A 27,870-nucleotide genomic window follows, 5' to 3' on the forward strand; every position below is an offset into this window, starting at 1 on the left:
CATTTCTTTTGAACCGACACAGATCATCATCACTGTTTGTGAGGGTTTCTTTAGCTTCCCTCCTTCGTGCATTAGCTCAATCATGTGGGTTTCAAGGTGTGCCGGCAACGGGTTCTGATTGATGTTGGGTGCCTCTAGTGTCTGAACCTCAATCTTGTTGGTGTCAATAAGATTCTGTACTGCATGTTTCAACTTCCAACATTTCTCGGTATCATGTCCGGGAGCCCCCGAACAATACTCACAGCTTACCGAGTGGTCCATATTTTTGGGAAGGGGATTTGGCAATATGGGCTCAACAGGACTCAACAAGCCTAACTGCCTTAATTTGTGGAACACGGCAGTATAGGTTTCCCCCAACTCAGTGAATGTTCTTTGTATTCTTTCATTTCTGAAAGCCTGATTTCCCCGGAAACCTGCCCCTGGAGGGTTCTTGTAGGCTCTTGGTGGTGAATAGGTGTTTTGCAGTGGTGTATGGGTGTTCTGGGGAGCCGGCGCGCGCCATTGTGAGCGAACCGGAGGCTGAGTGTATGTTTGGGCTTGGTTAATGGAAGAATGAGGCTCCGAAGGGTGATAGTAGTGTTGGGATGAATTGTGGTGGTAAGTTGATTGGCGAGGTCGTTGTTGATTATAGTAAGGCGGTGAACCTCTGGGTCCCGACCAAATTCCTGAATCAACTACCGCTGCTTCCTCTCTCTTCTTTCTTCCGATTTCTCCTACCCCGCCTTGAATAGCTTGAGTAGCTGCCTTAATTGCTGAATAACTCATAATTTTATTTGTCTTGAGGCCTTCTTCCACCATACCTCCCATCTTCACTACCTCGTTGAATGATTTCCCTACCGCTGAAACCAAATGGGCATAGTAAGTTGGTTCCAAGGCTTGGAGGAAGTAGTCTACCATTTCACTCTCCTTCATAGGAGGATCCACTCTTGCTGCCTGTTCTCTCCACCGGAAGCCATACTCTCTGAAACTTTCATTGTGTTTCTTCTCAAATTTTGTCAAAGATAGTCGATCTGGGATGATTTCCAGATTGTATTGGAAATGGTGTGCGAATGCCTGTGCTAGGTCATCCCAGGTGTACCATCTCCCATGGTCCTGGCGTGTATACCACTCCAAAGCTGATCCGCTTAAACTTTGACTGAAGTAAGCCATCAATAATTTGTCTTTTCCCCCAGCTCCTCGCATCTTGCTGCAGAAACCCCTTAAGTGGGCTACTGGGTCGCCGTGCCCATTGTATAGGTCAAATTTAGGCATCTTGAAGCCAACTGGTAATTGTACATTTGGGAACAAGCACAAATCCTTGTATGCTACACTGACTTGCCCACCTAACCCTCGCATGTCTCGGAAATATTGTTCTAGACTTTTGACTTTCCTGAACATCTCTTCTTGTTCAGCATTTTTGGCTGGCTTGTCACTTTCGGTTGGGAGGTCAAAACGAGGAGTAGTTGAATGGATTTCGGAGGCTTTGAGGGTGGGCTTCCGGGGGTAATATTGGGTGTCCTGGGCCTGGAATGTAGGCTCACTAGGAGATTTGTGGAATGTAGCCGGGGGAGGTGCTACGAAAACAGGAGTCACAGGTGGAGGAAAGTATGAAACTGGTTTCGGAGGTGGAGACTGCGGTGTCTGAGAGGTGGTTCCTCGGTAGTGTTGGTAAATGGGGAAATTTGGGGATAATTCAGTGGTAATATTATCCTGAGTTTGGGTCATTGATGGAGCAGGGTTAGTTGGGTAAGATGGGGGTAGCTGTCCTGTAGACCAGGCTTGGTACATCTCAGCCATTTGCTGCTTGAGTTTAAACATCTCTTCTTTCATTTTCCCGACATCCATCTCCTCTAGCTCAATACCTGTGTCAACATCTGGGATAGACATACTTTCGGGTATTGGTCCTTTTGATCTCGTGTGATAATGATAATATGCCAGTATACTCTTTAGAAGAAACTAACTGCTTGAATTCTGAAAATGAACAAACTTGTTAGTTTTGAGAATTTAACACATATATAATTACACGTTGAGATGCAATGCTCCTAGACAAATATCCCCTTTCTATTATGCATTTGCTCGACTGCTTGTGTCGTCCCAGCTTTCTTGAAAATTTTATTCACTTTTATTTTATTCTATTTTCTTATATATATTTTATTGTGGTGGTCGAATCTTATGGAGATTGCCTACGTATCATGACCCCGCATGAATCAGACCTTGCGTAGTTCGGACCAATAAAAGATAAGCAATACTAATCATTTTTTTTTCAATTTTCATATTGGGTTTCAAAGGTTTAAAAATGACCTACAAACTTGAAAATCAAACGACCCACATATTATAATCAAAAGTTTTACAAACTCCAAAACAAACGGCCAGCTTCCTTTCTCCGTTTGACAAATGCAACCAAACGGCTATTTTTGCAAATGTGGCCCCTTCCAAATTTTGAGGCTGGAGAGGATTATTTTATGACACTTTACAAACTTGTTCATTCTTTTACGAAAATAGACTTTCGACAACTGAAAGATATTCTAAGGCTATTTCGGCAAGAACGGTTTAAGACGCGGTCAAAGCTGGCTTGACTTATTTTTGACTAAAAAAAATTCAAATGGTATTCACCTGACCGCTGACTCTTTGTTTTTTTTTCAAATTATAATGAAAACGTGGTGTTGCAATCACGGCCCTTCAGCGCCTCGAGGACGAAGATTTTTTAAGGTTGTGTGGGTCAACTGGACCAAAATCCTAACCATGACCCAAAAGGTGGCTGTTTATGCAAAGTCAGCCTTCCGGCGTCCCTTTCGGGAACATTCGGCTATGTCTTGATAAAAGAGCGTCACCCGACTTCAAAATTAAAATTTGACATATTTTTTTTGTTGCTATTTTTTTTTAGCAAAAAGTGGAGGCTGGACACTGCCCGACTTATTTACGACAAAATTAAAATTTTGACACGTTTTTTTATTTATTTATTGGTTTTTGGCTTATTTTAACAAAAAGGGGGTTGGACCCGATGAGGGTTGCCTACGTATCTCACATCCGGTGAGAATCAAACCCGCGTAGTTCGGGCAGGTCATGAATAAAGTAAGTAAAGTAATTTTAAATTATTATTATTTTGAATTTGTAAAAGAACTGCTTTGAAAGAAGCAATGAAGTATATATATTTTTTTTGAATTTTTGATTGATTTTCTTTTTGAAAGAAAGACTTCTAAGAATTCCTTTTCTTTTGATTTGTACTTTGAGAATTTCAAAAGTAAAAGGAACATTTTTTTTTTCTTATTCTAAGAAGAAAGAAAATATTTTTTTGGAATTTTACCTTTAATAAATGAAATGCTTTCTAAAAAATATTTTTTTTTAATTTTGAAATTTCTTTTCAATTTTTAAAGAAGAAGGAAAATATTTTCGAATTTGTTTTATTTTATTATATATATATATATATATATATATATATATATATATATATATATATATATATTTTAATAATTAAAAAGACTTTCTTAAAGAAGTCAATAATGGAAAATATTTTTGGATTTTTTATTTTGAAAATTGGGAGTCTAAAAAAAAACTTTTCTAGACTTTTTGGCAGGACAAATATTTTTGCAACAAATAAAGATATATATACATTTTTGGAAATAAAGAAAAACTTTTTGGATTTATATATATATATATATATATATATATATATATATATATATATATTTGCAACAAATAATAAAACCACTTTCAACGCGACTCTTTTTATTTTATTATTTTGAATTTTTCAGAAACGAATAAAAAAAACTATTTTAAAAGTAAGACTCTTTTTCATTGTCATTTTCAGGGGAAGACAAACTATTTTCCTTTATATATATATATATATATATATATATATATTTTATTTTTTATTTTTTTGAAAAATAAGACAAAACAACGATTTTTTTTCTTTCTATTTTTTCTTTGGTTTTAATAAAACAAACTAATAAGACATTTTTTTTCATTTTCTCAAAATTTCGGCAGAGTTTTGACAGTATTTGGGCATTGTTTTTTTTTCAAAAATAAACAGTCAATTCCCTAACCGCTATTTCTTTTTTCAATTTTAAAATATTATTCATGATATTCAAAAGTCAGTCAACACACAAATCCGGATCAAATAAATGCGCAAGTAGCAGCAAGTAAGATGCATCAGGATGGTCATTTGTTTTGGTACACCTGTCCTAGACAGACCCAACCCCTGTGTTGAGTCTCCAAAGTCAAATGCACGTGATGCAAACAATCGCTCCTACTAGGGATCCGGCATGAAGCTGAGTTATTCTAAGTGAAAAAACCTGAGGCATATTGATCTAGCCCTGGCTTACCCAAACGGACAGTTTGAGCCGAAGCGGGGGCAACGTACCGGGAGCACGAAAGTCTACCCGGCCTAGTTACTTGTCCCAACTTCGTCTTATTTGGTATGACTTTAACAGAAAGGTGGGTCACGCGCACGTGTGCACCATAAATTTAGAAGACTCAGAAAGAAGGGGGTTTCGTAGCAGTTGTATATATTCATAATTCAAATAATATTAAAGCGGTAAAAGTGTCATTTAGCACATTGGGCATATATCATGTAAAAAAATCAGATAATAAATAAAGCCAACTATAACAATTATTTTAAACTCGAATTCTTGAATCCTGAACCAGTGGTTCTGGGTCTAATCCCCAGCGGAGTCGCCAGAGCTGTCACACCTCCTTTTTCCGCACCCGCGAGGGTGCAAGGGAGTTTTTTTCTAATTAAAGGACAATCGAAACGGGATTCGTTTATTTATTTCAGAGTCGCCACTTGGGAGATTTAGGGTGTCCCAAGTCACCAATTTTAATCCCGAATCGAGGAAAAGAATGACTCCATATTACAGTCTGCGCACCAGAAATCCGGATAAGGAATTCTGTTAACCCGGGAGAAGGTGTTAGGCATTCCCGAGTTCCGTGGTTCTAGCACGGTCGCTCAACTGTTATATTCGGCTTGATTATCTGATTTTATACAAATATGAACTTATGTGCAAAATTTTATCTTTTTACCGATTTCTTACTTATTGTTATTATTTTACGAGAATTGCAACGTCGTGGAAACATATCTCGAACCACGTTACATCAATTCACCCGTAGTTGTTTGGCATATCTCGACTCGGTTGAAATTTGGATTTGGGTCACATAAATGTGCACCCGAGTTTAAGGAGATAACATTATTAAATACGCGCCTAAAGCGGCTAGCGCAGAGTTATTTTGAGAAAAGGCCGTGAAGTTCGCTAAGCGGCCGATCCCGAGTTCTAAGTAATTAACACATACATTTGTGAGGGCCCCGCAATCTATACATTTTACTAGGCGAAGCTCATCTCATTTATTTTAAATGGACAAATCCTAAAGCGACTACATCTTTTCTATTAAAATTAGTCTCTAAAATAAATAAAGAAAATCCTAATTAATTACGAACTTTTTTTTTAAGAAAGCATGGCATACTAATTGCTATATTAATACAAATATTGATGAACAAGAATTTTACTAAAAAAAAATTCGAAATTATAAATAAAATAAAAATTCGACAACTAATATTCAAAAGAATCAAATATAGTTAGATTGAAGCTCGCATTGTTATATATAAAAAAAACTATTGGAATTAATTATTCACAACCATTTGAAACTGGATTTAACCATAATTACTAAAGCTTAATAGAAAGTTTATTAGACTTAAACGTTCTTCTAATTTTGTTTGAACTCAAATCATGCCTTAATACCTAATTCACGAAATTTAGTTCAAATTCATGTCTTAGCTAAGTTTAAGTACTTGTTCACGATTAACCTACTGTTGATAATCTTAGAACCTTCGTAGCTAGTGAATTAACCCGTTTTGCCAAGCCGATTCATTAAAGACTAACTTATGTTATTTTCTCTTATTCCAATTATTATTCAATAATACATAAAATAGCCTAAATACAATCAATAAAAGGAACAGAGAAAAAGCGAAATTAAAACTTCAAAATTCGATTCTTCATATGTATTCATGCTTCCACATTTTTAGCTTGCAATAACTAGTATTACATTCGTGTACCTGGTATTGGAAAACAAGAGAAGATGAAGATGAGAAGCAGCAACAGTAGTAACAATGCAGCACAGCAACGACAGTCCAGCAACACAGGAATAGACCAGTAACAGTAGGAATAGCAGAAAACCCAGGAGACTATAAACGACTCCAAGTATAGAGAAGAAGTAAAAGGCAGGAAGGTTCTGACTATTTCAGATACTAAGCGAGGCAATGAAACAGTAACTATTCTTTTTCAACTTCAAAACTCTCCAAAATGAATTCTGCCCCTGTATATTCAGTGTATCCAGAATGTATATCAGGTGTATACTTCTCACTCCGCCCCCTCTTTTTTTCTTCTCTCTATCTAGTTTTTCCTCTTTTTTTTTTCCACCCTTCTTCCTAAATTTTCTCTTCTATTTATAGCAAAATTTTCGAAATTTTCAGATTTGTTTTTTATTATTTTATTATTTTTTTAATTAAAAGAAATCCCACTTACAAATTGCTTTTATTTTTTTAGAAAAAGAAATCCCACCTTTATTTACTTTTATTTTTAAAATTCCAACTTTAATTACTTTATCTTATTTAAAATCCCACTTTTTATTTTTTTAAAAGAGAATCTCACTTTATTTAACTTTTCTTTAAAAAACAAACCACTATCTTTTCTTTTTCTTTTAAAAATGCTACTTTCAATTACTTTAAATTTTTTAAATTTTCAGATACCTTTATATTTATTTTTTAATTCCAACCTTATTTTACTTTTAAATTTTTTAAAACTTTTTACTTTTTTTAAATTTTCTACATTCTTTTACTTTTTTTTATTTTCATTCCCGAAATTATTATATATGTTTTTTTTAAAAATAAAAAAAAAAATAAAATAAAATATTTTCGGATTTTTTTTATATATAAAAAAACAAAAAATAAAACTATTAATAGTGATAATTCACCTTTTATTTTTTTATTTTTTTGGTTTTGTTTTGTGTTGGACAAAAATGAAGATGGGGTGTTGGGTTAATGGAGCGGACCGGGTCGACCCGGTTTGAAACGGACCGGGTCATGGGGAAAGTTGGGCAATTATTTGGGCCTGTGGTTTGAAATTGAAGAAGTGGCCCAATCCGATTTTTCTTTGTATTTTTGTTCTCTTTTCTTCTTTTATTTTTCTAAAACTAAATTATAAAAGTACTTAAATTATTATTAAGAACTAAATTAAGTTATAAAAGCGCAAATTAACTTCCAATAACAATTAACGCACAATTAAGTAATAATTAAGCATAAAATTGTTCATTTGGACATTAAATGCTAAAAATGCAAAAGATGCCTATTTTTGTATTTTTTTATTAATTTAACAAATAAACATGCATAGACAAACATACAAATAGTTACACAAAATATCACAAAAATTGCACACCAAGAAAAATTATTTTATTTTTTTGAATTTTTTGGGAGTAATTCTCATATAGGGCAAAAATCACGTGCTTACAGTGTGTACAGACTCCGGAGGGGCTCCTACAGTCCAAGCACAATATCTTGGTCAGTCATTGTTACCTGACCGGTCAGCCATTGTTAACTGACCAATTTATATCATACAGTTCCATTGTTACCACTGTTCAAGTATTTCATCCAGTGTCATTGTTACAACTATTTCAAGTATATCACATAGTGTCATTGTTACCACTGTTTCAAGTATATCACACAGTGTCATTGTTACCACTGTTTCAAGTATATCACACAGTGTCATTGTTACCACTGTTTCAAGTCACTTTATAATCAGTCCAGAAAATAATATAATAAGCCCCTTGGGCATTTACAAAACAGAAGTTCCCAGCCCGGAATACATTTAAAAATATCATTTAAGTTTTCAACACTTAGAATTATGGCTGAGTTTGCAAAACAGCATTTAAAACCTTGGACTGAAATTAAATGATATGCAAATCATGCTAAGCAGTAATATCAATCCTCGAAGGATTTTACAAATCGGCACAAGGCCCCAAACATGGCATCAAGCCCAGTAATATCAATGAAGTATGTGTATCAATCACCAGTATAGTATAAACATCACACGGGATGGACCAAGTCACAATCCCCAATAGTATCCGACCCCGCACTCGCCATGGAGTGCGTGTCACACCTCAATATAGTGTTACGTTGTGAAAGTCCGGGGTTTCAAACCCTCATAACAGCATTTACATCTATTACTCACCTCAAGGCGGCCAAAAGTCTACTCCGCGATGCCCTTTCCTTTCGAATCGACCTCCTCGCGCATCGAATCTTGCCAAAACCACAAGGAATATATTACAATAGGCTAAGGGAATATAACCCAATCGAAAAGACTCAAAAAATATCGAAAATCACGAAATTTGCAAAACCCGAGCCCCGGGCCCACTTCTAAAAAAATTACGAAAGTCACATCACCGGATTCCTCGTCTCGCCACGAGTCCGTACATATAAAATTTACCAAAATCGGAGTGCATTTGACCCCTCAAATCACCAAATCTTATTTTCAAATCTCTAGGCCTAAATCCTCAATTTTTCTACAATTTTCATGCTCAAATGCATACATAATTGATGTACTTAACTCAAAATAGGTGGGGATAACTTACCTTCACATTGATGATGAAAATCCCCTCTTGAAGCTCCCCAAAAATCGTCCATACTTTGAAGAAATGAAGAAAAATGAGCTAAATTCGTGTATACAAGAATCTGTCTGTGCTTCGTCGAGTTGTACCTTGCACTTGTGCTTACAAGTTGTACATCCTATTAAAATTGTTCCTTGTCGGACACCTTGTGTTTAAACAACCATAACGTCTTGTATTAATATCCAAATGACAAATGGTTTAAAGATTTAGAAACTAGACTCAAAGATCTTTAATTTGATAGGTTGTACACCATATAACTCTTTATATATCACGAGATATGAGCTTCTAAAGTGCATCGTATATTCTGCCGAAATTGCTCCAGCAGCCCTTTTTGATCCATCGTAACTTTCTGAGATGATATCCAAATCACGAATGGTTTAACTTTCCGAAAACTAGAATGTATGGGCTACAACTTTTGTGTTTAGAACTTTTTCAGATTTCTTATAGATTAGAAGATATGAGCTTCCAAACAGGACTACTCGCACCTAAAATTTTCTGCAATTTTCTGCAATTTTTCCTAAGTCCGAAATCACTCCGAAACACTCCCGAGCCCTCGGGGCTCCAAACCAAATATGAACACTGACTCTAAAACATCACATGAACTTACTCGAGCGATCAAATCGCCAAAATAACATCAAAATCAATGATTTGAGCCTTAAATCCAAGAATTCTTTCAAATTTCATAAACTTTCAAATTTTCCAATTTAAGGCCGAAACCCGTCAAACAATGTCCGTTTGTAACCAAACTTTACAGGAAGTGCTTAACCAACATATATGACCTGTACCGGGCGTCGGAACCAAAATACGAGCCCGATACCATTACTTTCTGATCAAATTTCATTTTCATTTTCCTTAAACATTTTCAGAAAACAATTTCACGAAAAAATTCATTTCTCGGGCCTGGGACCTCGGAATTCGATTCCGGAAACACGTTCAACTCCCATATCGCAAAATCACGGGTCCGGGTCCGTTTACCAAAAATGTTGACCAAAGTCAACTTTAACAATATTAAATATCAAAATTTTTCAAATTTTTCCCATAATTCATATATTTCAACACAAAGATATTCCGGACACACTCCTAAGTCCCAAATAACCTAACGAAGCTATCCAAACCATAAAATTCGCATTTCGAATCCGATATCAAAATTTCCACTTCCGGCCAAATTTTCTCAAAAACCTTCAATTTTCCATCTTTAGCCGAACGGCTCCAAAATGACCTACGGACCTCCGAATTCACTTCCGATTGCGCTCCCAAATCCAGAATCACCATACGGAGCTACTCCCAGTCTCGGAATCCCAAACGGACATCAATAACACTGAAATGCATTTTAAACCAAACTGATGCAATTTCTTCTAAAATGCTATCTTCCACAATAGGCGCCAAAACGCTCCCGGGTTATCCAAAACCCGATCCGGGCATACGCCCAAGTCCGAAATCATCATACGAACCTGCTGGAACCTTCGGATCCCAATTCCGAGGTCATTTACTCAAAATTCCAATCCTAGTTCATTTCTTCAATTTTAAGCTTTCAAAATGAGAATTTCCATTTAGATTTGACTCCAAACTTCCTGAATTTTAATTCTGACCATACACATAAGTCAATATACCTGAAATGAAGCCGCTCATGGCCTCAAAATGCTGAATGAAGCGCCGGAGCTCAAAACGACCGGTCGGGTCGTTACATCATGCCACTGTCTAGAACCTTCCACCATCTTCCGCAATATTTTCTTTATATTCTTATTAGCTGCCTCAACAGCACCATTTGCTTTAGGGCGATATGGAGTAGAATGCCTATGGGTAATCTTGAACTGCTTACATGGTTCCTTCATCAAATGACTATTGAGGTTTGCCCCATTGTCTGTAATGATCACTTTTGGTATCCCAAATCGACAGATAATGTTCGAATGCACAAAATCCACCACAACTTTCTTGGTTACATACTTGAACGTTTTATCCTCTACCCACTTGGTAAAATAGTCTATAGCTACCAAAATGAACCTGTGCCCGTTTGACGCTGCCGATTTGATTAGCCCAATGACATCCATGCCCCAAGCAACAAAGGGCCATGGTGCGGACATCGTATGAAGTTCCAATGGCGGAGAATGAATCAAATCTCCATGCACTTGGCACTGATGGCATTTACGCACAAAACCGATACAATCCCGCTCCATAGTAAGCCAATAATAACCTGCCCGTAGGATCTTCTTTGCCAGAACATATCCACTCATATGCGGTCCACAGACTCTCGAATGTACCTCAGTCATGATAGATGTGGCTTGCCTTGCATCCATGCACCTCAACAGCCCGAGATCTGGGGTTCTTTTATATAACACTCCTCTACTAAGGAAAACCCCGCTTGCCAATCACCGAATTGCCCTTTTCTGATCGTCGGTGGCCTGCACCGGGTATACCCCCATTCTGATATATTCCATGATTTCGTGAAACCATGGCTCGCCGTCAAACTCCTCCTCTACCGTATTACAATAAGCATGCTGATCCCGGACCTGAATCTGCAAAGGGTCTACATAAGCCTTGTCCGGGTGATGTAACATCGACGCCAAAGTAGCCAAAGTATCGACGACCTCATTATGAATCCTTGGAATGTGCCTGAACTCTACAGACTGGAACCGTTGACAAAGCTCATACAAACATTGTCGGTACGGTATAAGCTTTAAATCTCGTGTTTCCCATTCTCCTTGAATTTGGTGTACCAGTAGGTCCGAGTCACCCATGACCAAGACTTTCTGGACACCCATATCTACAGCTAATCTCAGTCCCAAGATACACGCCTCATATTCTGCCATGTTGTTCGTACAATAGAAATGAAGCTGAGCTGTAACGGGGTAGTGCTGACCTGTTTCAGAAATGACTACCGCTCCTATTCCCACGCCTTTCATATTTGCAGCCCCATCAAAGAAGAGTTTCCATCCCGGCTTCCCTACTTGTTCCAATTCTTCAATGTGCATCACCTCTTCATCAGGGAAATAAGTTTTCAAAGGTTCATAATCTTCATCGACTGGATTCTCAGCCAAGTGATCAGCTAATGCATGCGCTTTCATCGCAGTCCGTGTCACACAGATAATGTCGAACTCTATAAGCAGGACCTGCCACTTTGCAAGCCTCCCTGTGGGCATAGGCTTCTGAAAAATATACTTTAATGGGTCCAAGCGAGATATGAGGTAGGTAGTGTATGATGACAAATAATGTTTCAACTTCTGTGCCACCCAAGTTAGGGCGCAACACGTCCTCTCTAGATGAGTGTACTTGACCTCGTAAGATGTGAACTTCTTGCTGAGGTAATAGATAGACTGCTCTTTCCTACCTGTAACATCATGCTGCCCTAGTACACAACCAAATGAATTATCCAAAACAGTTAGATATAGAATCAAAGGCCTCCCCGGTTCTGGCGGGACCAACACGGGTGGGTTCGACAAATACCCATTTATCTTATCAAAAGCCTCCTGACATTCATCAGTCAATTTAACTGCAGCATCTTTCTTTAACAGCTTGAAAATCGGCTCACAAATTGTCGTGAGCTGAGCAATGAACCTACTGATATAATTCAATCTTCCCAACAAACTCATCACCTCAGTTTTGTTTCTTGGAGGCATCAATTCGTGAATAGCTTTGATCTTCGATGGATCTAGTTCAATACCCCGACGGCTGACTATAAATCCCAACAACTTCCCAGATGGTACTCCAAAAGCACATTTTGTAAGATTGAGCTTAAGATTGTACCTACGAAGCCTTTGAAAGAACTTTCTCAAATCTCTGACATGGTCGGACTGCTGTCTAGACTTCACGATCATATCATCCACGTACACCTCGATTTCTTTATGTATCATATCATGGAATATTGTTGTCATGGCCCTCATATAAGTTGCCCCAGCATTTTTCAAACCAAACGGCATGACCCGATAACAGTACGTTCCTCACGGCGTGATGAATGTCGTCTTTTCTGCATCTTCCTCGTCCATTAGAATCTGATGATAACCTGCATAACAATCCACAAAAGAACCAATCTCATGTTTGGCACAATTGTCAATCAGTATGTGGATGTTCGGTAGTGGAAAATTGTCTTTTGGACTTGCCTTGTTAAGATCCCGATAATCGACACACACCCTGGTCTCGCCATTTTTCTTCGGCACAGGCACAACATTAGCTAACCAGGTGGGATACCATGTGACCCGAATGACCTTTGCATCAAACTGCTTGGTAATCTCTTCCTTGATCTTTACACTTATGTCCGTTTTGAACTTTCTCAGTTTCTGCTTGACCGGAGGGAGTGTCGGATCAGTGGGTAATTTGTGAACCACTAAATCGGTACTTAGACCCGGTATATCATCATACGACCACGCAAAAACATCCTTGTATTTGAACAATGCTTTAATTATCTTCTCCTTGAGTCGTGGCTCCAGATAAACACTTAATTTAGTTTCGCGAACATTGTCTTGGTCCCCTAGATTAACTGCTTCTGTGTCACTTAGGTTAGGTTTGGGTTTTTCTTCAAAGTGACTTAATTCTTTACTAATTTCCTCATAGGCCTCGTCATCATCACATTCCACTGCATCATCACACTCGCTTTCTTGTTTTATTATTTATGAGTTAGCTTGGCTTTTAAAACTGGGCCGAAGATTCCTCATGCATGTCATGTCATTGATATCAGCATAAAAAGAAATGTACATAAAAGAAAAGAAAAATGAAAACAAAATTAGGAATGAAGAAAGAAAAAAAAACTGCATTTCATTGAATGTAAAGATAACAGGGTTTTAACTCGTCCAAACGGACGGAACATAGCAACTGAATTACAAACCCTGGAATAATCCAGGTAAACAAAAGGAAAACAAAACCCACTACCACGACTCCCTCCGAATTGGAAGAGGAGTAGCTTCCCAATTGTTGATATTAGCACGTGGTCCGATGTACTGTATATCTTCTTTGCTTGACCCTTCCCCGGGATCAACCATGTTCACTTCAGCAAATACCCTCTCGAACACTTTATCCAAGTCCTCTGCCCCAATCAATGAACCTCACACTTTTGCCAATGACTGCTTTCTGACACCCGACCTGACGAAGGACCTGGACAGGCGTGGAACTGGTTTGGGCAGAACCCAAGCTTTCTTTTTCAATTTACGAGCCCTTCTAACATCCTCCGTTGTTGGCTTAAATCCCAACCTGAAGGTATCCAGATTCTTGGGCAAAGAAACAGGTTGAATGATACCTTGAAGCTCAGCCCCCAGACCTTTCCCTGGCACGAACCCATTACTTAGCATTTCTGACACTACCATGGCGGTCGCAGCTGCTACCCTGGGTCGTGGAATGATTTTACCTTCTGGCACCTTATCCATCGGGATTGTGTCAAAGACCTGATAAACCCACGGTCCCTTATCATCATCCGTCTTTATAAAGGGCACGATGGCATCACTTACAGCGCATGTGTGGTCTTCCCCGTGTAGCATGACCTCTTGTCTGTCCCACTCGAACTTGACCATTTGATGCAACGTAGAAGGCACTGCTTTGGCCGCGTGGATCCATGGTCGACCCAACAAAAGTTTATAAGATACTGCAACGTCCAGTACCTGAAATTCCATAGTGAACTCGACCGGGCCAATAGTCAATTCAAGTATAATATCCCCCACTGTGTCTGTTCCGCCTCCGTCAAACCCTCGAACGCAAACACTATTTTTATGGATTCTATCATCCTCAATCTTCAACTTGTTTAGTGTAGACAATGGACAAATATTGGCACTAGACCCGTTATCGATCAACACCCGAGTAACCACTGAATCTTCACACTTGACCATCAAGTAGAGAGCTTTATTATGTTCTGTGCCCTACACGGGCAATTCATCGTCAGAAAATGTCACCCTGTTTACCTCAAAGATTTTGTTGGTAATCGTCTCTAGGTGGTTTACTGAAATTTTTTCGGGCACATGAGCTTCATTCAATATCTTCATCAAAGCTCGGCGATGTTCATCTGAATGGATCAGTAATGACAACGAGATCTGGGCTGGCGTTTTTCTCATTTGTTCAACAATGGAATAATCTTGTGCTTTCATCTTTTTCAAAGACTCTTCCGCTTCTTCCTCCGTTACAGCCTTCTTAACTAGTACTGGATTGTCTTTAGTAACCCTGGAAGAGAGTGGTATAAGATTCTCCCAATGGAGTAAAGGTTCTTTTGTTCTGGACTTTCTCATTTCTAAAAGTTTGGTTCGGGCGAAAGCCGGCTCCTGGCCTATAAGCTCTCGGGTGTGGATATGTGTTTTGTGGAGCTAGGTATGTGTTTTGGGTAGCCGGCGCACGCCATTGCGCGTGGGCCGGAGGCTGGGTATAAGTTTGGGCATGATGGACGGAAAAGTGTGGCTCTGGTGGTGGATAATAGTGTTGAGGAGGGCCATATGGGGTATACGGGTAATTTGGGTGGTGGGGTCTGGGTTGGTTGTAATATGGTGAAGGGCTTCCAGACCTGGACCATAATCCGGATTCGACAGTCGCAACCTCTTCTTTCTTCTTTTTTCCAAGCACACCCCCAGTGCCGTTTTGAATGGCCTGGGTGGCTGCTTTGATTGCTGAATAACTCATGATCTTATTGGATTTGAGTCCCTCCTCAACCATGCCTCCCATTTTTACAACTTCATTAAAGGACTTGCCCACTGCTGACACCAAATGACCAAAATAGGTGGGCTCCAAAGCCTACAAGAAATAGTCAACCATTTCACTCTCTTTTATCGGGGGGTCAACCCTTGCCGCTTGCTCTCTCCAACGGAACCCATATTCTCGAAAGCTCTCACCGGGCTTCTTCTTGATCTTTGTCAATGACAGTCGATCTGGGATGATTTTGAGATTGTATTGAAACTGACAGGCGAAGGCTTGGGCAAAGTCGTTCCAGGTGTACCACCTGCTATGGTCTTGTCTAGTGTACTATTCCAACGCCGATCCTCTCAAACTTTGGCTGAAATATTCCATCAACAATTCATCTCTCCCTCCTGCTCCTCTCATCTTACTACAGAATTCCCTTAAATGCGCTACTGGGTCGCCATGCCCATCATACAAATCAAACTTAGGCATCTTGAACCCGACTGGTAACTGAACATCTGGGAACAGGCATAAATCTTTATAAGCCACACTTACTTGACCCCCTAACCCCCTCATGTCTCGGAATGATTGCTCCAGGCTTTTGACCTTTCTGATCATCTCCTCCTGCTAAGGGTTTTTGGGAGGCTTCTCGGTGCCTGCCGTGAGATCAAGATGAGGGGTATAAGAGTAGGGTTCTGGTACTTTGAAGGTAGGCTCAGGGGAATAGTACTGGTTGTCGTGCATCTGGAACAGAGGTTCACTTGGAGATCGGTGTAAGGTAGCAGGCGGAGGTGCCACAAAAACGGGAGTAATTGGTGGAGGGGGGTATAAAACTTGTTTGGATGGAGGAGCCTGTGATGTATGAGAAGTGGTGCCTTGGCATTGTTGGTAGAGTGGAAATGCTGGAGATGAATTCACAGTGGGCGGCTCCTGAGGCTGAGATAATGGTGGGATATAAGCGGGGTTAGCGGGATAAACTGGTGGTGGATGCCCCTTCGCCCAGGCTTGGTACATTTCAGCCATTTGTTGTTTCAATTTATACATTTCCTCCCTCATTGCATGAACGTCCATTTCTTCTACTTCTTTCGATGGGTCAACAATACTCGTATCAGATTCCGGGACAGTCATGCTCACTTTATCTTTAGACCGGGTGTTGTATGGATGAGTTGCCATAATGCCAAACAACTAACCACCTACCTGGACTCACACATGTAGACAACAATTCCATTAGCGATTAGGACTTAGCAGATTGGATAACCGCACATTGGGCATGAATGCACCTATACAGTTAACCATTTCTATTATGCATTTGTTCAACCGCATGCGTCATCCCAACATTTCCTTAGTTCCAACTGTAAGCTTTCTCTTTTCTTTTGTTTTTTTTTCTCTTTTATTTCCGCATTCTATCCCTTTCTTATTTTTCCGCTCTTTTCTTTTCTTATTCTTTTTCCACCCCTCTTGTTTTTCTTCTTTCTTTCCCTCTTCAATTGGTTACGGTCGAATCCGATGGAGATTGCCTATGTGTGAGCACGTGATTTTTGCTTCACACGACAATCGCTCCAAAAAGAAATAAAAAAAATATATAATTGGCCCCGCTGTACAATTTCGGATTTCTGTGCGGCACCTTGTGGATTTATTTGTGATTTTGGCCCATTCTTATTTATTTACTTTATTAAAATAAAATTCAAAAAATATATATGTGTCCTGCGTAATTCAAACCGTAATTCGGTCGTTAAATAGAAAATCGTGAATAGGCATTTTCGTCCGTGATTTTATTTGGTTTGACTTTACCGGTTTTGAAATATTTTAGTATGTGTGCAAATAATTGTATTTGAGTGTGTATTTAATTTTAATTTGATTTTTTTGGCTTAGCTTTGTTTTAAAATAAATCAGAAAAGAAGAAAAAATAATAAATAAAAAAAAAAAAAAAATAAAAAAAAAATAAAGAAAAGACCCCTTCCGGACTTGGGCCAATTTTAACAAAATTGGCCCAAACAAACAGCCCAAGACCCAGGCCTGCCCAGCCCAGGTCACCTGATGCCCAGGATGTCCAAACGACGTCGTTTTGAGTCGTGCCTGATCTGGGCCGTTGATCTCAGAGTGATCAACGGCCAAGATCAATCCCCATAACCCATCAACAAACCCGACCCGTTTACACCCGGACCAAACCCAAACCCTCAACATTTGAAACGACACCGTTTCACTTAAGACCATCAGATCCAAACCGTAGATCTAGATTGATCTAACGGTTGAGATCGACCCACCCACTAACTATATAAGCCCGAATCCTTACCCTACCCCCCTATCCAATACCCCGGCCTCGTCGTCTTCACCCAAACCCATCCCCTTCAAACCCTAGCCGCCCCTGCACACTTTCACCAGAAACCCGGCGGCCTGAACGCCGGTGACCTTCCCCTTAACACCCTAAAACCCCCTTGCCATCCTGAACATGGATCTGCTAACCATGTGGTTCGAATCACCCCCCAGGTCCTCGAATCTTCATTCGAAGATTCGAGTCAAAACTCGATCTAACCCAACCAACCCCAGTTTCGTACCAGACACTCCCCAGACCCCCCTCGTGACCAAACCATACTTGGTTTGGTCCGAATCTGATCAGGAAAGCGTGAACCCCAGATCTGAGTTTTTGGAATTTGTGGGTTCTTCGTCACTGGTCCATATCCGTTCGAACCAAAGAGGTTAAGGTCTAATGGGCTTTAATCCAAGTGTTTCTCGTCTGAGAAACACTTCGTTTAAAGTCCGTTCAGCCTTAAGAAAGGCTTGGCCAAGTCCGAGTTAAGGTTTTGATCTTTTTGCGGTTTAAGGTGAGTTTTCTTTCTTTTCTTAGTCGTTTTGGTTTGTTTGTTCGTTGTAAGGGTCTGTTCGTTTGCTGTTTATGTCCTTGACCTCTATCAACTGTGCTTCAACTACTTCGCCTGAACCTCTGTTTTGTTTGTCTAAATTCCCCCCTCCTATTCTGATAAGGCATTGTGTATTTGTTTGTGCAAGTAGCTGATTTTCGAGTTTGGACTGGTTAGTTGACTCCCCTAGTGTATTCCTGTTTAGTCAGTATAATGCGAACCATGTATCAATACTGTTTAAATGTTTGATTTTTGGCTGCGATTGTGTATGTTCATACTAATATAGTCGAGTCGACATGTGTCGTCAATTAATTTCAACTGTCTGAGCATAGTAAATCGATTTGCTTCTGTTGAACATTTGTTGAAATCAATTCAGAACCAGTTTTGTTTACTTATAGCTGTTTGATTTGGATCAGTCAATGTAAAAAAGGGATTGTTTATGTTTAAATCCTGAATTGGAAGGCATGTGCACTGGTGCACAGCATGTGCATTGGTGCACCTCATGTGCCTTGTGCACAGCCTGTTTTTCTGCATTAAGAAGCTTTTAAGTTTAAACAATCTGACAGTATATGCTGTCAGATATATTTTAATGCCCATACTTGCTTTTAGATAATAAAATGAAAAGTTAAAGCCTGCCAAGGGAATGTCATGGGATTAATACTTAAATAGCTAAAGTGGAACTGAAAAAGGGAGCACATGGGAGGGGTTATTTGATTTAATCCAACAGGCTGATAAAGGTTGGAGTTTGAGGCTTATAAAGGGAGGTTAGAGATACAGAGAGGAGGGGAGTTGAAGTTCTGGAGATAGACATACACATAAAGATAGAGAGAGGGACAGGATTAGGAGATAGAGAGGAGACAGAATTATAAGGGAAAAGAATATAGACAGACTGTGAGGAATTTTTGAAAGAGAGAGCTGAAATACACACTGAGAAGTATACACACACAGACATACATAGAGAGACAGAGGGGGAGCCTAAACTGAAATTCTGAGAATTGAAGTTCTGGGGAAAAACAGTAAAAAAAAACTGGAAAAGGTCTCTTTCTGATAACTTAAGTATAAGTTCAAAACTGCAGACTGATATTGGATTCTTGAAAAGAAAGAAGATAGGAAAAGGGATAAGCAGAAAATCAGCAAATTACTTCTGTCTTGTTTGTCTGATTCCCAGTCTTGTTCAACCTGTTCAATCAATTCTGTTTTCTTCCAAGTATCAGCTGAGTTCATTAGTTGATTCATATTGTTCGTTTCCCCTGGGTTGGTCTGTCTTGGAGTATTATTCCTACTGCATTGTTTGCTGCTACCTGTCTACCATTTCTTGTCGGTTCTAACTGTATCTTGCACTGGGAGTTGTTCTATTGGTACCTGCTGTTACTGCTGCTGTTTGGTATCGCTTCTATTGCCCTACTGACCCCTTGCTCCTTCTGTTGTATCCAATATCCAGGTACATACTAAGACTCGCATTTGATGTAACAATGAAAGCATGAATCGAAAGATTTGAAGGATTTAGAAGCACCTGTTGTATTGCTTATGAATTGCCTTTTAATGTTGTTAAGATTTGTAGTTTCTTGGTCTGATTAGCCTAATAGAGACACATTAGTAAGGTTGTACTTAATTAAAGTTTATGCCAATCTGAAACTGTGACATTTTATTCGTTTAGTAGTATATAAGATGTAAATACCATCCATGAAAATGTGTAGCCATTGTAATACAATTGTTAGCTCAAACTCGCTATTTAAGCATGTTTCGAATATTTAAGGGCAAATGATTGTTTAGATCTGGCTAAAGATAATACAGTTTCAAACTCTTGAGTTTCAGTTTGCGTGAAGCAGTTTACAGGATGAGTTTCAAATACCACCAGTCGCATTTCCTAAACAAGCAATTTTAATTAATCTTGTCTGAATAAGTTAAAGTTAGGGAGCTCTTGTAACAGTCGTAACATTTCATCAATCCCATATACATTTCTTTTTTTATCAAGTTCAAAGCATGTTTTCATGAGGTACGATGTTTCTTCAGTCCGTAAATAATTAATCGGACGATTAGCTAAAATCCGGATTTGGGCCAAACACATAGTTAAAAATAGCACGCATCTTTTCTTCTATTTTTAAGAGACAAACACATCAGAAATGTAACCGTTTTAGGATGTTCCTTCTAAAATAATGAGACGAGCCTCGCCAAATGAGATGTAAATCGCGGGGCCCTCAATAAATAACCTTGATAATTATCTAGAATTCAGGATGGGCCATTTAATAAATTTCATGGCCTTCTACAAAGATAATAACGCGTTAGACTCTGTTGGCGCGGTTTAATTAAATCACATTCTTAAGTTCGGGTGCACATTGATGTGACCCAAATCCAAATCTCAATGAAGTCCAAATGTGTCGACAATCACGGGTGCATTGATTGTGACGTGGTTCGAGACGCATTTTCACGACGTTGCAATTCTGTAAAATAAATGACAATAATAAAGGCGATTAAAACTTAATAAAAGCACATAAGTCACAACATGTATTTAAATCAGATATTTAGCCATTATAACAATTTAAGCGACCGTGCTAGAACCACGGGATTCGAGGGTGCCTAACACCTTCCCTCGGGTCAACAGAATTCCTTACTTAGAATTTCTGGTTCGCAGACTTCATTTGGAAAAGTCGAAAATCTCCTCGATTTGGGATTCAAGATAAACCGGTGACTTGGGACACCAAAAGCCAAACCTTTCCCAAGTGGCGACTCTGAATTAAATAAATAATCCCATTTCGAATATTGTCACTTAAATTGGAAAAACTCCACCCGCGCATCTTACCCTTCGGGGCCGGGCGCGCAAAAAGGAGGTGTGACAGCTCTGGCGACTCTGCTGGGGACTAGTGGACCCAGAACCACTGGTTCAGGGTTCAAGAATTCGAGCTTAGAATAATTGTTATATTTGGCTTTATTATCTGATCTTTATTACATGTTTTTGCATAATGTGCTAAATGCTGTCTTTTACCGCTTTGATATTATCTGAACTGTATATAAACTGTGCCGAAACCCTTCTCTTCTTACCTCCGGGGAGAAGCTCGCTGGTCGAGACTCCCTATTCTGTTAATGTCAATACCTAAAATAAGAAAGAGGACGGACAAGTTACAAAGCCGGACGATCTCGCGGGTCCCCGGTACGTAGCCCCTCCTCGACTCGAGTTGGTCCGCTCGGGTACACAGTCTAGAACAAATACCAAGGTTTAAACCTAGTATAACGAAACTTCATGCCGGATCCCTAGTAGGAACGTTTATTTGCATCATGATGCACTTGACTTAGGGGGCTCAACACAGGGGTTGGGTCCGTCTAGGACAGGCAACCTGAATTGAAAAGACCACCCTGCTGCATCCTATTTGTTTTGTGCATTTATTTGCTTCGGTTCCGCATGCTGACCGGTTTCTAAAAAAAAAGAGGAAAATAGCAACGTGGAAGGATAATTACTTATTTTGGAAAAATAAAACCAATGTTCAAGTATTGTCAAAACCTCACCGGAATTGTTCTAAAAAAAAAGAAAAAGAAAGAATAAAAACAAAATTTGTCTTCTTAGTTTGAATTATTAAAAAAGGGGGGTATATATAAAATAAAAAAAAAATTCTTTCACTTTCAAAATAAAAAAAAAAGAAATGGTATTTATTTTTAAAAGTAAAAAAAAAAATGGAAAACTCATAATTCAAAAAAATTTTCTCTTGTAATACCCTTTTTATAAATTCAGACTGATAGTCCAAATATTGCAAAAAAAAATTATTTTTTCTTTAGTCTTTATCTTTCTTCAAGAATAATAAAAAAAATACTTATTTCTGATTTTTAGGTTTATTTAATTCGCGGTATCCCCGAACTACGCCGGTTTGATTCTCACCGGATGTGAGATACGTAGGCAACCCTCGTCGGGTTCAACCCCCATTTTGCTAAAATAGCCAAAATCAAAAAATATATGTTTCAAATTTTTAAAGAGTCATAAATAAGTCAGGTGATGCTGTTTTGACATGAATAGCCGAATGTTCCCGAAAGGGGACGCCGGAAGGCTGACTTTGCATAAATAGCCACTTTTGGGTTTTGCTTAGCATTTTTAGACCCACACAGCCTTAAAATCTTCGTCCCCGAAGTGCTTAAAGGCCGTGTTCAAAGCTTGGTCCCCTCTGTAAAATATTTTGAGTCAGTCATTTTTGTTAAAATCACCTTAATAAATGTGCAGGATGAGCACGATGCAAAATGAACATTTTTCAATAATGACCAAAATCCCTATCAAGTTACGGCTATGGTGGAATGATCTAGGTGTTGAAGGGCAAAATGAGGTTAAGAAAAATCTGAAAGGTCTTGTGGGTCTGTTGGAAATCCAGCCTCGGGGAGATATCATAAGAGCTTTGGTTACCTATTGGGACCCGGCGCACAATGTTTTCCATTTCCCTGATTTTGAGCTCACCCCAACTTTGGAAGAAATGGCCGGATACATCGGGAATACTGAACTTCCGTTGAGGGAAAAATACTTGGTCGCCCCAAGAGTCGTCACGGTACATCGGTTCCTGGATTCATTGAAAATACCTAGAACAGTCCACAACCCGGATCTAGCAGCCGGATTCTGTACTCCAGACTTCATATATGATAGATACGGTCACGAGGGGGGATTCAATAATCCAATCAACAAACTGTGCAGCAAAGGAGTTCGTCAGAAGTGGGACGAGCACAGACGGGTGGCGTTCATGATAACGTTTCTGGGTCTTCTGGTATTTCCCAGGAAAGATGGAAACGTTGATTTGAAGATATCTGGGGTCGTCGGCACTTTACTCACGCAAAGCAACAGTACTCTCGCGCCTATGGTGGTATCCGACATCTTTCGAGCTCTCACAGCTTGTAAAGCTGGGGGAAATTTCTTCGAAGGTTGTAACTTGCTTTTGCAGATATGGATGACCGAGCACCTTTGCCATCATTCCGAGATTTTGAGCCATGGTTCCCCGGAAAAGACCCGCATAGGAGAATCTTACGCGAGAGCCAAAGAGATCAGTTTGCCCGAAGGAGTCCTGGCTTGGACCACGTTCTTTCAAGCTCTTACTGCCAGCCAAATACAATGGAAGTTGGGATGGTTGCCCGTTGATGAGGTCTTATATATGTCAGCGGCTAAAACTCATTTCTTGTTGATGGGGCTTAAGAGCATTCAACCTTACGCACCCGGCCGAGTTTTAAGACAGTTCGGAAAATGCCAGACAGTACCTCATGAGGAAGATCTAAGCACTCAAGCAATTGAGATAAGTCCTAACGGGCAGTTCCCAGAAGCAAAGATTCGCCAAATCTGGAATGAGGGTCAATATTTGAAATCAGATACTTGCGTGCGGGATCAAGCCAAAGGAGAAACGGCGCCAGGTTACCTTGCATGGTACAGAAGGGAACTCGAGCATGAAAGGCCAGCTAAGAGACCCCACATCCGGAATTTTACCGAATCATCACAAAAGCAGTGGGATTGGTTAACAAAAGAAAGAGGCTATTGCACCGAAATCAGCAGGTTAAAGCAACAAGTGGAAAACTTGAAATATGAACACAACGTGCAAGTTGCTACCGATCTGGGAGAGCGGAACAGGTTGATTCAAGAAAATGAAATGCTCAGAGCCCAGATCAAACAGATAAGGTTGGATGCAGATAGACAACCAAGGCGTCGATCGGACGAGCAGCTGATAAAAGGGCTAAAAGGTGAAATCAGGGAATGGCGAGATGGTTTGGAGAAATCTGAAAACATCATAGCAGAGCTCAAAGCACAGTGGGATACAAGAACGGATAAGCATCGCAGGTACCTGAATCGATTGGAAAGCGACCATGAGAAGACTGTTGCTAAGATAAAGAGAGAGATGGCTGCACTTGAGATCAAAACAGCTAATCAGGCCAAGGATTTCCAAATTGAGAGCAGATACTGGTATGACTCAATAGCCCAGATGAAGTTGGAAGTACGACGACTGAAGCATCAGCATGTACAAGATGCTCAAGTTTTCAAGATATGCAGCGATCAGACAAAACGCCTGCTCGTAGAGAAGAAGCAAACCAGAGATAGGATCAAGGCCATTGCCCATGCCATCACCAGACGATGCCTACGATGTGAGAACATGTCCAGCGCTACCGTCCTCTCGGCAGTAATGGGTTATGTCAAGCAGACTATGCACGAGCTAGATCAACTTGAGAGGGATCTCACGCCTAGGACCGCGGCGAGGCCGAACGACGCCCCGCGGAAACCAATTTTTAAAACCATAATGCATTCATAGGTCAAATCTGTATCTTAGCATCTTCTGCCTGTCCTTCATCAGGGTGATTTTTAGTCTATTTTTGAGTCTAGGTTTATTTTCAAAGTTTGCTTTTTCTTTTGCAAAATGTAGTTTGTAACAGACTGCTTCAATAATAAAGAGTTTGCTTCTTTCACGCTCATTCGTGTTTTCGAACTACGTAATGATCTGATTCACGTGAGTATCGTGATACGTAGGCAATCCTCATCGGATCCGATCGCATTTTATTTTGCTACAAAAAAAAAATATAAAAGAAAAATAAATGAAAATAAAATAAAAGAAAAAAAAAACAAAAGAAAAAATAAGAGGAAAATACCGGAATGACGCGTGCTCTCGTAGCAGACATATAGTAATCCGCTTAACTGTATAGGTGCATCATGCCCAACGTGAGATTAACTATCTGTTATTTGCTGCAAATTAACCGTGCGTTTGTCATTGAGCATGTTTTCAGGGTTTTTGAAAAGACGGTTGGTTTGGTGAAAGTCTGGCCTCGCACTCATACTTCACGAGGTCAAAGAGAGGTGTTCAACTACCTATTGTTAGGACCAGAAACAGTACTCACACCTACTTCACCAGGTCAAAAGGAAGTGTGGAAATGTCTTCGGAAATTCCATTGCAAACAGTCCCCGTCTCTGAGGAGAGCTCAATCTCAGCCGTCCTCACGCCTGAATCCGCAACTGCAGAAGAAAATAGAATCCTACGGCTCCGCATGTTGGAAATGCTGGATGATTGGAACAACGGGAAAGAGCCGCCAAGTGTCGTCCCCGGATTCCCTGAATTATTCTCCAGGTCAGGTGGGACTTCTAATGTCCCCATAAATTACCCTGCTACCCCATTCGGGTATCCAGCCAACTCCGTTTTCTCCGCCGGATCACCTTCTGAGCCTCATCCCCGAATGTCGGCCACCGATGCAAGCATGAATATCTTTACTGCATCGCCTTGCCCAGCTACGGCACAGCCTGCCACATACAAGCCAAGCTTTGACTCATCCTCTTTTACATTCCAAGCACCATCGTTCTCAATGGAACCAACCAGGTTCGCTACCAACAATAATCCTCTACCGCCTCAGTGCGAACTCGCACCGGGACAGGAACAGAACCCCAGGATTGCAGAACAAAATGAGATTGCTAAGAGAATGAGAAGCCTTGAACAAAGTTTGAAGAATATGCAAGGTTTGAGCGGGCAAAAGAGCGTCTCTTACACCGACCTGTGCATGTTCCCTCACGTGCACCTGCCGACGGGTTTCAAGACCCCCAAGTTCGAGAAATACGATGGGCACGGTGACCCCATTGCACATCTTAAAAAATACTGCAACCAATTGCGGGGAGCCGGCGGAAAGGAAGAACTGCTAATGGCATATTTTGGGGAAAGCTTAGTAGGGATAGCTTCGGAATGGTATATGGATCAGGAAATGTCCCGATGGCATATATGGGATGATCTCGCCAGAGATTTTGTAAAACAATTCCAGTATAACATCGACATTGCGCCAGACCGAAACTCTCTGTCGAATTTGAAGAAGAAGCCTTCGGAAAGTTTTAGAGAGTATGCTATCAAGTGGCGTGAACAGGCGTCGAGAGTAAAGCCTCCCATGGATGAAGTGGAAATGGTCACTACCTTTCTCCAGGCTCAAGAGTCTGACTATTTCCAAAACATGATGTCGGCCATGGGTAAGCCATTCGCGGAAGCAATCAAGATAGGAGAAATGGTAGAGAATGGGCTGAAAACGGGTCGGATTCTGAGTCAAGCAGCCCTAAGGGCAACCTCTCAGGCCATCCAAAGCGGGTCTGGAGGGACGACAAGGGGGAAGAAGAAGGAAGAAACGGCTATGGCAGCCTCTGAAGCAAGGGAGTATCGTCATCACAGGCCCCATTTTCCGGAAAGGGCCTCACAACACTACTACCCCCACTCAAATGCGGCATATGCTCATCAACCTTATATGGTCATGAATGCCCAACCTTATAACCATTCACCACAACAAGCCAACCGAGGCCCAGCTCCACCTCCCAGAAATCAGCCTCCTTACCGCAACCACTATAACCCACAACCCCCGCAAAATAACTACCGCCCCCAAGAGCCACCTCGACGGCGGACTTTCACGCCCATCGGTGAGCCATACTCGACTTTGTTCCCAAAGTTGGTTCAGTTGGGTTTCCTACAACCCATCCCTCAAACAAGGCAAAACCCGACATCTCCTTCTTACAAAGCCGGAGTCAGATGCGCCTATCATTCAGGGGCCGAGGGTCATGATACAAACGACTGCTGGTCATTGAAAAGAGTGGTCGAAAATTTGATAGAGCAGGGGAAGATAGTGCTAAGGGACGAAGAGATCCCAAATGTAACTAACAATCCATTGCCCGCTCACAATAATGGGCCGCTGATCGGCATGATTTGTGAAGACAAAGAGTTCGACCCTGCCTTGAAAGCCATAATTGCCATTGTCGACACAGCGAGGAGGCCTGAAACAGACCAGAAATCAGAAAGGGGGGAGGAGGCCAAGGCTGCAGAAAGCAAGCCCGAAAAGAAGGTGGAGAAGAAAGTAGTACCAGCAAAGGGTGGAGTTCTTTACATACCACGAGGTCAAGCCAAGAAGACGCAGAACTTCGGGATCAAAAAAGCAAAACCTATGTACGTGCCAAAAGGGGCCTATGTGGTCCGGGGGACGATTCAACCACCTCGGCTGAATGAGCCAGTGGTTATCGGACGCGTGCCACAAAAGCCAATGACCAACCCGTCCACAGTGCCGTGGAATTATCAAAAGACTTTGGTAACGTATAAAGGTAAGGAGGTCAGGGAAGAACTTCCAGAAAATACTTTCGTTGGAGGGTACTCAAATACCCAAGAACTGAACAACGCCACACAAAGGCGCTTCCCTCCAAAGGAGCCTGTGAGTGTTGAAGAAGCGGAAGTGTTCTTCAAGCAGATGAAGATGCCGGATTACGAAGTGATAGACCAGCTGCGCAAGCACCCTGAGCAAGTGTCCATGCTGTCACTATTAATGAGGTCAACCGAGCATCAAAAGATCCTGTTGAAAACCCTGAATGAAGCATACGTACCGGTCGAAACCTCGGTAGAACAACTGGAGCGGATGACAGAAAGATTCTTCGCCGTCAACCAAATCTCCTTCAGCAAGAACGATCTACCCCCGGAAGGAGCAGCACACAACAAGGCATTGCATTTAACAGTCAAATGTGAGGACTACTATGTCAAGCGGGTGATGCTGGATGGGGGATCAGGTGTTGACATCTGCCCGCTCTCCACGCTGCAAAGAATGGAAATTGAGACCGGAAGAATCCGACCCAACAACGTTTGCGTGAGAGCTTTCGATGGTATCAAGAGAGACACCATGGGAGAAATAGACCTGTTGCTGGTCATAGGACCAGTCGAATCTCGAGTCACTTTCCAAGTGATCGACATGGACACATCTTACAATTTCCTCCTTGGAAGGCCTTGGATCCATGCGACAGGAGCCGTGCCTTCTACTCTTCACCAGATGGTGAAGTTCGAGTATGAAGACCAAGAGATCGTGGTCC

General features: G+C 40.6%; 1 protein-coding gene across 1 annotated transcript; it reads right to left on the reverse strand.

The window, feature by feature from the left end:
* Window positions 1-10,997: 10,997 nt before the first annotated feature.
* On the reverse strand, window positions 10,998-11,438 carry LOC138883602 (uncharacterized). The gene has a single exon (XM_070164297.1). The coding sequence runs from the start codon at window positions 11,436-11,438 to the stop codon at window positions 10,998-11,000; it is 441 nt and encodes a 146-aa protein (XP_070020398.1).
* Between the last annotated feature and the right edge of the window lie 16,432 nt (window positions 11,439-27,870).

The sequence above is a fragment of the Nicotiana sylvestris genome, chromosome 12 (assembly GCF_000393655.2).
Source record: "Nicotiana sylvestris chromosome 12, ASM39365v2, whole genome shotgun sequence".
In the NCBI taxonomy this organism is placed as follows: domain Eukaryota; kingdom Viridiplantae; phylum Streptophyta; class Magnoliopsida; order Solanales; family Solanaceae; genus Nicotiana; species Nicotiana sylvestris.

Bases quoted from the DNA above. Each gene is read 5' to 3' on its own strand.
- LOC138883602 (XM_070164297.1), bottom strand. From the start codon at position 11,438: ATGGCAGAATATGAGGCGTGTATCTTGGGACTGAGATTAGCTGTAGAT.